This window comes from Dama dama, chromosome 30, assembly GCF_033118175.1.
Source record: "Dama dama isolate Ldn47 chromosome 30, ASM3311817v1, whole genome shotgun sequence".
NCBI classification, from domain to species: domain Eukaryota; kingdom Metazoa; phylum Chordata; class Mammalia; order Artiodactyla; family Cervidae; genus Dama; species Dama dama.
The window spans coordinates 29,346,827-29,360,443 of NC_083710.1; the positions used below are offsets into that span (position 1 = coordinate 29,346,827).

A 13,617-nucleotide genomic window follows, 5' to 3' on the forward strand; every position below is an offset into this window, starting at 1 on the left:
AAACTTAAAAAGCTGATTTTCTTTATAAACAGTTCCATGCCAATTTAGCCTCTAACAATTTCCCCTAGGAAAGTAATGCGTTCTGACTGGGCATTTCTCCAGGATAAATATTTTTTACTATTATTATTATTAAACAGAGAAAACCAACATGGGGATAAAACTCTTCTGCCAAAGCATTTCATAAAACAAAGTGTGAGAGAGACTCTCTTGGACAGTTTGGTAAAAATGCTTCCTCTCAGGTCTGCAGGCTCCACGTCTACGCTGCACCTGGGTGTGGGATGGGGACAGCACGCGTGGTGAAAGCCTCTCTGCTTGGCTGCATGTGAGGACCCACCTCAAGCAGCAGAATTCATTAGTGACTAAACAGTGAAACTGTTCAGCTGAGTTACTGTAGAGGAAAAGAAATGTTTTCAAACATCCACATTTATTTATGTTTCAGTAGGTGATGGACTATCAACCCTTCGAAGGTGTATAGGACGTATTGTCTCTGTACTGCCAATGCTTAGGCACACAGAAGGGGCTCGATTCAAATGTGTCAAGTAGTTGACAGGATGAATGAAAGGTACGAACAATACTTCTATCACACAATAACAACGTGTACATTTGTTTACACATATAGTGTGGACCGTGTTCCAGGGCACTTTACTCCAGTATGAGGATATCTGGTCCCTTGACAATTATCTAGAAAAATTGATGAACTGTAATTCATTCTGCAAATATATTTTTGCTGTCAAGCATTTTTTTTTTCTCAGTAAAAACCTAGTGGAAAATCACAGTGACAAAGTAAGTTCTAAAGTAATTTCTTAGAAAAATTTTTACCTTCAAATTAAATAAAGAGGGAAATGTTAACTGCTAAAAATTGAAAAGAGGCCGTATTCTTATGAAAATGGATCTTAAAAGATGCAGATTGAAATGAAAAGAATATTACTTCTTCCCTCGCAGACTGAGAATATGACGCCAGCTAACATTTACTGAGTACCTGTATCCCAGGGTGTGTAGTCTAAGTGCTACATACAGTACTGAGTCATTACATTTTCAGGGCTGGTGCAATTTGTTACCCTCAGGCTACACATGCTGAAATGTAAACAAAGAACTTAAATACCCTGCCCAATTCATTCATTAGTTCATGGCAGACATGGTGCTTGACCCAAATCTGGCTCTGAGGTCCTTATTTTTAATCTACTTTCTTGACTGCTGCCATGCAGGGGTTGTATATTATCTCTATATTTCTTTCCTTTTCTTAAAATGAACTACTTTCCCTACCACACTTTGCCCCCAAAGATCAAACCTGCTACCTTTAGATTGTGTTTCTATTATATTTTTCATTCTAATTTATAAGTGTAACCTAATTTTGGTGCCTGTGTATGTCTATAAGCCTGTATGTGTATGAAGGAGTTTATATATATGAGCCTACTCCTAACAGAGAGGGCGGCTATTTTTGTGAATCCAAAATTGGGCTAGCTGAAGCCAAACTTAAAGGTAAGAACTAGACTCCTTTTTCTGTTTCTTTCTAGGTAATCAGTATATCCTGAGGCTGAAGAGTTAAGCCAATACATCGAGAAGCTTTAAAACGCTGCTAAAAAAAAAAAAAAATCACTATTTTATTTGAACTCTACTCAGGTACAAAGAAAGACAGAAATGTTCCGCAAGCTGCCACGTCTTACCAGGTGCATGGCAGAGCTCCGAGGCGGATGTGGCTCAATAAGCAACTGAGATGGCGTTTGTCCAAAGTTCTGTATCTGTGCCTCCATGGCCTGCAGGGGAAGGAGAGTGATTGTCACAATCAGTATGCATCAACGAGAGAGGTCAACACACTCTGACAACGCAAAGTGTATCCCAAGTCAGCCATGAAAAAAGTCTAGAAAATTCGCCGGGTGCTCTTCTCCCAGGGTGCAGAATCATCCAAGTGTTAGTATTTTGTAGACAAGCTCTGCTTCTCCTTCCAAACATGCTTCCGTTAAGTCACTATTCTTATTTAGAAGCTGGGGTTAAATGTGGAAATGTTATCCTGTGAGTACATGCAAGCAGCTAGAGACCAGAGAACACTCTGAACACTAAATACAACACAAATACCTTAATAAAGTCCTTTGTAAGAAGGAACGTATGGGGATCTCTAATGAAATAAGCTTCTGGAATCTTAATGGGGAAAAAAAAGAATGAAACATAAAGTCCACTAAGGATACAAGATAATATTCAAATAAGCATGTGTTCTAATCAATTCAGAGGGTAATAAGTAGAAAGAACATTAAGACTTCGGTATAGTAATCAAATACAACAAAACTTTCACTACAAAAAATACAGTTTAGTGTGCTGTGCTATTCTAAGATATATTCTGAAATATTATTTATAAGCTATGAATTCATTCCTCTCAAAAGTCTTCTGAAATTTTAGAGAGAACTAACCCAAAGAGGAAATAATTCTTGAGGTATCCTGACCTATGCAATATGTCATTAAAACCAATGCAGATGGAAATATTAACGAGCCTTTGTGATTTCCAATGAATATTTCTAGATCTCAAACTGTCTGAAGTGTATAATATGCCTTTTTGGTGCGTACATCAAAGAGAAAATCTTAAAAGAGATTTATACATAAATTCTACAGCCAAAAACTGCAATATATTTAACCAGACTAACAGAAATATTTTTCTGAAGTATTGTAAGTATGTAATTTAAGTCAATAAGGAGAAGCACAATATTTACTATGATTATTACTCTGTTACCATGTTAATTTTTCCCCTAAAATTGTGTGCAGCTTGGTGGCACATAAAAGTGAAATACGAAAGTCATTGCTGAATGTTTGGGAGTCAGGTAAGTTGGTAGATGGCTCTTGCCCAAACCCTGCCACTAATCCTATCAGTGTCTCATTTATAAAGTCTTTAGATTTAACAATCTGTCCTCCCAGACTGCATTTCAAGAAAATGTTTATCAATAAAAGTGTGAATTTTCAAATTTATTAGCAATATTAAACATGAATGCATCATTATCTGCCATATTTTAGCAAGTGCATAAATGGGGCTTTGGCTCTTTATTTGCAGAAGCAACAGGATGAATTACTAAACCTCTTTAAGTACTGTCCAATTTTAATTGTATACATTTATTTGCATGGTGTCCACTCACATGAGAACTGTGACTACCAACTAAATTGTGCTAATATAGACACCATCATACTTCATCTCCCGAAGCAAGATTTATGATTAGAAATGGGGAGAGACTATTTCTGGTCTGGTTCACATTATTAATAATAAATTCTGAGAATTATTTGAAAAAAAAAAAAGTAGGAATTGTATTGTTAAGCTTCCTTGGTTAGAAAATGCCCAATACCTAGCTTAATACATTACAAACTAAATATAATGATATCTACTATTACTTGTGTTTTTACTCCTCCAGATAGAAGACCAGAGAGTGGGGAAAGAGAAAGAAGTAAAATCAAACACATTTAAATCCCTAGATCAGTGCCCTGCATTTGAGTAGGCAGTTTTTAAATGTTCACAGAAGGAGTGAATCAATAAACATGCTTTGCTTGACTTTCATTTTTTTCCTGAAGGGGAACTATTAAAATTATATTAGAAAATGTTATGAAACTGACTATATTTCTAGAAATCATTTGTACAGTTCGCTTTATTGGGTCCTCCCACTGATCCTTTTGGATTGAGGCAGAGTACACATGCACATATATATATCTTAAATGCTTCAAACGGCATCACGGTGAATTTTAAGTTGTACTCAATCTTACCTTTTCAATAAGACAGTCTGTTCCCAACATTCAACATTTATTTCTTTTAAAACTAAACTGAATTTCTCTTCCCTACGATCTACATCACATGCTTTCACGACCTAAAGGTTCCTAGTTCAATATTATCTTTTAGCTATCATGTAATCCTGTCCTCCAATAACTTCTTACCCTTTGAGTTTAAATTGATCAGACCTTTCTGATCTTGAAAAAGCATGTTGTCTCCCCTAAGTCTATTAAAATGTTTGAATGGTACGTGAGCACCTACTGATTTTCTTGACTGGCTCCCCCACACTTAGAAAGTAATCAAAGTCTTCTTTTTCATCAAGAAGGGAGGTACTATTGCTGAAAATCGTTATTGGGCAAGAGGAAATCTGTTATATTATTATTTTTGTATTATTCTCTTCACTTTCACATGCTCAAAGATTTTGATTTTTTAAAAAAGTAATGCTGAGGAGAAAATAGTTTTCCATGGTCAGGTTGGGCTTTGAACAGAGATACAAATAAAACTACAGCAGAAAGGGGCGGGGGACTGATGAATTTTTATGGTTTCATTTCTCTGTTACTAGCTCATATTTTTGCCTATTTCATTTCTTTAAACATATTAAATCTTTTAAAAATAAAAAAAGGGAGGGAGGTACTTTCTATGGGCACATGCTCGGGGATATACACAGTCCATACTGCAACTTATGAAGCATAAAAATTGAATAGTTGTTCTGATGCAGAAGAAAACACCTCCCTTCATGCTAACCTTGGGCAGGGTTTTAAATCCTCCCCAGATATTCTAAATCATAATCAATGTCCTCCATATTCTCACAGCATATCTTCCCCTTTATCATGGAACTCAACACAGAATTCTTTACGTGTGTCTGTTTGCTCAGCCTGCGACTCTTGGCAGGCTAGGGCTGTGATTTAGTCCTTCCAAAAATGTCTGAATACAGAAGTGGGGAAATGGTGGGGCGTTTGGGCAAAACCAAAAGGTAGCCTGAAAAGATAAAAGCACAGTAGCAAGAAAAACTTCAGAACTATTATTCTTACAACTCAATATCACAGAAATAACAAACATCTTTTGAATGTTTATTCTACGCCAAGGCATACAAACTCAGACAGCAGACTGTCCCCCAAAAGTTTTCAGCCCATGAGGACATGAGATGAGGACATCAAGGTGCATGTTAGGGAGGATCATGGGTGAGGCAAGCCCAGAGGGCCAGGGAGCTCCGAGGAGTAACAATTAGACTCAGGTGGAGGATGGTGGAGGGAGAGAAGGGCTGTAAGGACAGGGACTTCCAGGAAAAGAATAAGAGCTGAGGTTTGAAGGTTAAGTAGAAATTAGCTGGTCAACATCATAAAAAAAGAGTTTTTGTTATGTGGACTTTTTTTTTTTTGCCATATAATGGAATTTCCCCAAATAGATCAAGTAAAAAACATCCAAGCAACTACTAGAAGTTAATTATAACTTGGATTCTTTCTATATTATCAGAAATGGGATCTTAAAAAATTCAACATATTTCTATTTCTCTATATATTGCTCTGCATGGGTCAGAAAGACAATGTTATTCGTTAAGACATGTATTTATTCATCATCCGTGTCTAACTCTTTGCAATCCCATGACTGTAGCCTACCAGGCTCCTCCGTCCATGGAATTTCCCAGGCAAGAGTACTGGAGTGGGTTGCCATTTCCTTCTCCAGGGGATCTTTCTGACCCAGGGAACGAACCCAGGTCTCCTGCATTGCAGGCAGATGCTTTACCCTCTGAGCCACCAGGGAAGCCCAAGTTTGGGATTAAATCCTCAGAAAAGAAAGTGAACATGCTGTGGTGCATGAGTGTGGCACGTCTGCCCGTTAATAAAAAAACCTTCACAACCAAGGTACAAGGAAGCGTGGTGACGGCTAAGTCAAAGCTCAGAACGGTGTTCAAATTAATGGTGGATTCAAAACACTCGAAAAGACGAAAGTCAGGTGACCAAATGTGCTTTCTCCTTCCCTCTGTGTAGTGTGGTTATCTACTTAAAGTCAAAGTTCAGAATGGTGTTCAAACTAATGGCGAATTCAAAACACTCGAAAAGACAAAAGTCAGGTGAACAAATGTGCTTCTCCTTCCCTCTGTGTAGTGTGGTTATCTACTTATGCCTTCCCTGCTATGAATCAGATAAACACCCTGATTAATCTCCTCTTTACCTCAGTGCAGATGACTTTAGCCCAGATATATTTTTCTCTGATAGAATCTTTACAAGTTTGTCTTTTTTTGCAACTGTTAATTTAGTATTGTCTTTCAGATGAAATGCCATCAGGTCTAAGTGCCATGAAAGAGATAGTAGGAGGAAGCTAATAAGGTAGGCTGTCAAATGACCTGTTTTATATCAATTTTCCTTGGTTTGTAAAATCTTTTAAATGGTTTCAAAAAAATCAGCATTTCGTAAAGTACTATAGGCTATGCTATCCATAATGCAAAATATCAGATTATGTTCAAATTACCAATTATCAGCAAATTTCAGAAAATTTAAGAAAAAAAAGCAAAAGCTTGGGAACACAGAAAAAGATTTTCAAAAAATTTCCTTAGTGTTGTGCTTATCTCAGTATACAGCTCTTATTTAGAATGATTTTATTTTAATGTTTGAGAGTGGATATTCTTTTTTTCCCCTTTGACCAGAAAATACAACTTCAAAATATAATACAATTAAAAAAAAATGTGATTTTTATCACTCTTTTCTACCTCCAATTCTACCAATTCTCTATCAAATAGGAAAAACATGGAATTCTGAAAGCCTGAAATGATAAAAAGAAAGATTACTTAATGGCAGAATGTATTTTAACTGATAATCCTTTGCTTCTGGTTTATTGTTGTAATAAAACAAGATCATATAAAGCATTACTTTTTAATGCTGGAAAAATAGGAGCAAAATAAATCAAGCAAATAATATCTGCACTTTATTATTTCTTGCCTTATAAACATTTAACTATATAAAAAATTAAAATGCTATTTTATATTCAACTGCTTCTAGTTTTTCACGGAAACTACAAAACAGAAGAACCAAGATGTTTCCTTTGTTTTAACAATCAACTGTATTAAGGCTAGGCCTATGCGTGCATGCATGCTCAGTCACAAAGTCCTGCAGGGCTCTGCAACCCCATGGACTACAGGCCGCCTACACTCACAAAAGTATTAGAATATTTAAGGAAATATTTGATAAATCAAGCAAAAAAGGACCATATTTGCTTTAACCATCAGACTATGTTATAAAATATCTGAGGAAGGGGCTCCAATTTGCTCATTTACTTGCCTCAGTGTTTGCTTTTATTTTTTTGGTATAAAGCTGATTACATATATATATATATATATATATATATATCTCAGCAAATTTTTATATACATATATATGTGTGTATATATATATTCTTTTGGTATAAAGCTAATACACACATATATATATATACACATATATACTGGAGATTTCTCTTCCTGCTGATTCCTACACTTCCTCCTTGGAATGATGAATTATAAGGATATTACATAATCAACTTAACAAATTAACATGAAAAACACCGTATCTCTTCTAGATAAAAAAGCTCTGTCTGGAACATCTAAACAAATACATTAGGTCAGTGCCACAGGTGGCAAGCTCACTCAATTCTTCTGCTGAAAAATAAGTCAAATCAGGTAGAAAAATCCATGTATTTTAATGAGAAGGTAGTGGCTGTCCTACCCTGAATGCCTTAAATAAGTTTGCTCCAGAGTGGCGGCTCACTCAGGGCACAGAGAAGTGAACTGGATCAGCATCCTTGCCCCTGGGCGATGGTCTCCAAGGACCGCATCGCTGGTACGGGGTTGAGCCTCTGATTAGTTGGGACATAAGATAGAATGTGAAGCATTTATCGTACGTCCCCTCATTGTCAGGTCACAGTTTGGCACTGGCTGTGCTGCAGTTCTCTACCCAAGGCCACAGGTTGTGCAGGGTGACCGGTTCCCACCGGTTCCCAGGGCTTCTTCTCCTGCCAGGTTCTGGCAACAAGCTGCCTCCCCGTACACCCTCAAGCCTAAGCCCAGTAACCAGACGTTAACCCCAGGGGGCGTCACCTTCCCTTGATTATCTACTTTAATCTGCCCCACAATTTTGTAAATAGGACTATGTTAAAACTATTGATTATCCCTTTAAAATTTGTTAAAACTGTGGTAAGATTTACCACATAAAATTTCACAGTGTAAAATTTACCATCCTAACAATTTTTTTTTTTTTTTTTTTTAAGGGGTGGGGGTTTTTTAAACCTCCAGGGACCCTCCACCCAACCAAAGAGGAGGGTTGTTGACAGAGTACTCCCCCACCCAGCAGACCTTTGCTGCTGCCTAATTCAGATTGAGGGTGGCTGCCCATCCTAACAATTTTTAAGTGTACAGTTCAGTAGTGTTAAACACATTCATATTATTGTGCCTATAATCTAGAACTCTCTTTAGCTTGAGAAACCGAAACTCTGTACCCATCAGACAACTGCTCATTTCACCTTCCCCCAGCTCCTGGAAGGAAGTCCCTGATATCAAGGGCTTCCCTGATAGTTCAGTTGGTAAAGAATCCACCTGCAATGCAGGAGACCCCAGTTGGATTCCTGGGTCGGGAAGATCCGCTGGAGAAGGGATAGGCTACCCGCTCCAGTGTTCTCAGGCTTCCCTTGTGGCTCAGCTGGTAAAGAATCCACCTGTAATGTCAGAGACCTGGGTTCAATCCCTGGGTTGGGATGAACCCCTGGAGAAGGGAAAGGCTACCCAGTCCAGTATTCTGGCCTGGAGAATTCCATGGACTGTACAGTCCATGGGGTCGCAAAGAGTCAGACAGGGCTGAGCAACTTTTACTTCACTGCTCCTGGAAACCACCCTTCTACTTTTCCTCTCTCTGATTTTGACTATTCTAAGTACCTGGAATCAAATAGTAATTTGCCTTGTTGTGATAGGCTTATTTCACTTAGCATAATGTACTCAAGGTTCATTCCTGTTACAGCATGCCTCAGAAATTCTTTCCTTTTTAAGGCCAAATAATATCCCATTATATCTAAATGGCATACTTTTTTCAACTGTTCACCTGCTGATGGGCCCTTGGATTGCTTCTACACTTTGACTGTTGTGAATAATGCTGCTATGAACATGGATATGCAATATATTTCTTTGAAATCTTGCTTTTAATTCTTCTGGCTATATAATCAGTAGTGAAACTGCTAGATCATATGGTAAGTCTCTTTTTAATTTTTTGAGGAACCTCTATATTGTTTTCCAGAGAGGCTGCACCATTTTACATTCTCATAGTACTCTCAAGGATTCCAGTTTCTCCACATCCTTGCCGACATTGCTATTTTGTGTTTGTTTGACAGTATCCAACCTAGTGGGTATGGAGTGGCACCTCACTGTGGTTCTGTTTTGCATTTGCCTAATGATTAGTGATGGAGAAGGCAATGGCACCCCACTCCAGTACTCTTGCCTGGAAAATCCCATGGATGGAGGAGCCTGGTAGGCTGCAGTCCATGGGGTTGCTAAGAGTCGGACACGACTAAGCAACTTCACTTTCACTTTACACCTTCATGCATTGGAGAAGGAAATGGCAACCCACTCCAGTGTTCTTGCCTGGAGAATCCCAGGGACGGGGGAGCCTTGGTGGACTGCCGTCTACGGGGTCGCACAGAGTCAGACATGACTGAAGTGACTTAGCAGCAGCAGCAGCAGCAGCAATGATTAGTGATGTTTAGACTCTTTCCCTGTTCTTCTTGACCATTTGGATATCATTTTTCGGAGTCGTCATTATCCCTTTGAAAGGGCAATGTGCTGAGATACATACAGAACATTGATGGACACAACTAGGATTAGTATTCAGGTATAGTAAATAAGAAAAATGTTGAATAGCTTTTGCTTCATTTCCAAGTAGGACTGACCAAAAGGTGATTATATCAAAGTAAGATTTTTATTGAGGATTTAGAATATTTGAGGGATAAACACTGTTATAAGCTTCTTGGGGGAGGCCATGGAGTCTTCAATCTATGCTTGTTAACCCTCAAAAAAAGAACTAAAACATTCTGTTCTGGATAATTTTCAGATTGACCTGGAAGCAAGAGTTTTAGCAGATGAGTTCTTAAGGATGCCTCCAGGTTTTTGGTTCTTTGCCCACTTTGATGTTGATCATTCAATAGTACATAGTAGAAGACTCAGTCCAGAAATACTTAATGATATGCAAGAGGTAACAACAGTACAATATCCATGCCAAATTCTCCCTTGATGAATAAATTCACATAAAGCAAACTCTATGCTGGCTGATTCAGGAAATGGAGGAGGAAGGAGGGTGAGGAGAAGACAGTGGGGGGAAGGGAGAGTAGTATTGGTGGTGACCTTCTTCAGTACACAAAATAAATTCACTTGGAGTGTCTGATCATGGAAAGACAATAATGAAAATAATAAAGCTGAAATGGATTTGCTTGGCACGTAGAAAGTTATGAAGATTAAGGTTCACCAGGTGTGGGTATAAACATTACAAAATGAAATCATACACTTTCACTAAATTAAGTTCAAATTAAAAATAGTACTTCATGTATTTGGCAAAACAAAATGCTCTTCTTTGACATAAATGGGAAACAATAATTTAGATATACTATACTCAGATCAAATGGCTATAAATAGACTCATTATCAATATGTTAAAACATTTAAAATGAGTCCTAAACATCTAACTAAAATGGTTAGGTACTTAGCTTGAGTAATACCCACTTCAAGAAACTAAAGCATGCAGTATGTTTTGAATAATTGTTAATTTATGCTAAGGTAACAACTGTGTAATATAACTGAAATCTATGTTAATTGAAGCTAAGGAAGTCTCTTCAGCTATTTCCATTACAAACAGCAGGCTGCAATTTTCACCCTTCTTCCTTGTGTAAAATATGACTTTAGCCACTTGTAAAAGCATTTGCTGTTAATTTCTGAAAATCAATAATTAGCACTTCTCAACACCACACAGTAAAAATAACACAAAGAGCGAAAAAAAGCATATCTCACATAAATGACATATATCTCACTTTGACTAAGTGCATTATTTATGCTTTTCTATGGACAATTGATGACTATGGACTAGCTAAGGACTGCAGTAATTAGAAGGAGAAAAGATAAAGCTAAATTAAAAGATTTATTCACCAATGAAAATTAAATGTGTATCATTAATTTTCTTGATACTAATTTCTATATAGAAACTGTATTCATTGAATTATCTCAATGCATGCCTTATTGCTACGGATGAGAAGCACATTAACAGATACATTTGAACACATACTCTTACTAGATTTAGGGATCATAATATTCTTGTTGTTCCCAAAATGATTCTTTAAATGTAAAAACACCCAATGTGTATTTCTACTCCAACAATTTAAAATGTATGGCTTTTCTTTCTATTTTAATTTGGCTTTTGAGTTTGTTAAGATTTTCAGCTCTGTAAAATTTCTAGTAATTATAGGGGGGAAATGAAAATGGCTTTAAGAAATATTTATCAGCCCTTTTGTTGATCATTTGTTATCATGCCTCAGAATAGTCGCCTAGGAGAAGAACTCTGAACATCCCTCATCTGAAGACAATTAGGCGTCACGGCACCAATAAACAGACAATATTGTTCTACAACCCACTCAAGCGATCCAGGAGGGGGTGTTGTTAATATCCCTTGTTAGATCAAAGAGAGAAGTCAGAAATGAGGGACGGAAAAGACTAGGAATAACAGATTCTCAGAAAGAATAGGCAATTATTATAGAGGCCATCAACATTGTCACGATAAATACCTTCATTTACATGATCAAGATGAAAAGTGGGTTCATTTTTTTTTTTCTTATAAATTTTATGAGTTCCTTTTCTAGGAAAGTCAGCATTGCAGCTGTTTTGGTTAAAGACACATTTGTCTTGCTGGTTCTTGACAGCCCTATCATGTCAGTTCTCTGCAGTAGCAAGGAATGTTTCAGCAAGAAAATAAAGTGAAAACTGAAGAGATCTATTCTACTTCCTATGGGCATATTTTCACCATAGCAGATCCAAAGGAATGCTTTGTTATCCCTGTCAGATTGAAGCAAGAAATAAATGAAGAATATATAGTCTAAGACTAAGAAATACTGGTAAGAGAAAATTAGACTAAAAATACCACATTTTTATGACTACTGGTAATATAAAAATGTATTTAATGTTTTGCTATCCCCCAAATAAACAGATAAATGAGTATTATATGTATAAATAAATGCTGTATGGTCCATAAGTTCTAATAATTTGCCAGCAAAACAAGCCATTTATGGTAGACTTATGTGTGTATCTCTCTCACAGTCAAAGAGAAGTCATTTAAATCATTTTTCAGTTTGGCAGTATTGACCACAGATATGATGATACAGAGAAATAAATTATTAAAACAGAAGTTCTTCCATGATATTTCATTTAATTATGTTTGGGGGTAGTAGTAATCAATGTCCAGGTAGTGCTTCACAGTTTACAAAGTATTTTCACATATCTTTTCACATACAATCCTCAAATACAGTCCTATGAGTTAGATATCATTTCAATTATATTTTAGGTGGTTACATAAAAGTATATTAAAGTGACTCCCTTATGTCACTCGGCCTGTTATATGATGTCCACCTTTCCATCATCTTTCTTTGACTGCTAGGGATCAAATAATCATACTCTGAGGCAGACAGGTTTGACTAATTATATTCCTGATTATAACAGGGATAATTTTAAGAAACAACTTTAGAATATTTTTCACTCATTATAAGAGTAAAGGACAATGAGAAAAGAAAATGGCTGATAAAGATTTCTTAACATTACCTTAAAATTTTCTCTACAGTAACTGAAGTTTTACTGAGTTAAAAGTTTAATAAATTTGAAAGCATAAACCAAACAGAAAATCTTATAGTTTAAATTAGTAAAATGAAAGTGCCCATTAAAAAGCCTCTTACATTTTAAAGAATCATTTTGGGAGTAAGAAGAATGTCATCTGTAAAAATAAGTAAGGGACTTCCCTGGTCGGCTAGTGACTGAGACTCCATGCTTCCAGTGCGGGGGGCACGGGTTCAATCCCCGGTCTGGCAGCTAGGATCACACGTGCTGCAGTGTCACAGCACACAAAACAAAACCAAACCCCAAGTAAATATTCTGTTACTTTAAGATTCCCAGGGAGTTTTTTTTTTTTTTTCAAAACAAACTTGCTTGAGCCCTCTTCCTGGATGTTTTGAGATACCCTTGGGATGGAGGCAAAGAGGATGGGGAGGATGGAGCCAGAAGACAGTGGAGGACAGGGAAGCCTGGCGTGCCTCAGTCCATGGGGTCACAAGGAGTCGGACATGACTTAGCGACTGAACAGGAGCACAGTGCTTCTTAACGCTGTGATGCCTCCAACCAGTCCCCAGGGGACTTCCTTCCATTCTGGTTTACTAGGCTGGGCGGGGGCATTGCTGAGCGCAGAGTCTGAAGTTCTAACAAGCTCCCAGGTGATGCTGGTGCTGATACTGATCCTGTGGGTCTATGGACCACATTCGAGTAGTAAGGAGTTAGAAAACCATGGGACCAGATACAAACCAGAATAGCCTGTTTATCATGTAGGTCACAGGATTAAGTTTCTCGGCCATCATTTGGGGAGGAAAAACATAAAGCAAATCATATAATTTTATTAACATGAAAAAGTAAATATGAAAAACACTCATTATCATGCTTGAAAAATACTGCTTAGTCAAATGAGCTCATCTACGAAAAAAAAGTGTCTAGAAGATTATGATAAAAGCTCAGGCTTAAGACAATTTAAATAATACCTAACATCCCACAGACCTAGTGTTTACATGTTATGAAGAGCGTGGCACCCAAACGGTTCTGTCACGTTTCTGCCCAGAGGCTGTCATGATAAAG

At 37.2% G+C, this 13,617-nt stretch overlaps 1 protein-coding gene across 1 annotated transcript in view; it reads right to left on the reverse strand.

Moving 5' to 3' along the window:
- Positions 1-13,617, reverse strand: part of NBEA (neurobeachin) — a 649,896-nt gene that overhangs the window by 23,689 nt on the left and 612,590 nt on the right. Inside the window, exons 49-50 of the mRNA XM_061133617.1 lie at positions 2,074-2,136; positions 1,665-1,754 (exon numbers count right to left, since the gene is read on the reverse strand). Coding sequence (XP_060989600.1) covers positions 1,665-1,754; positions 2,074-2,136 — 153 coding nt within the window. The remainder of the gene's footprint in view (positions 1-1,664; positions 1,755-2,073; positions 2,137-13,617) is intronic.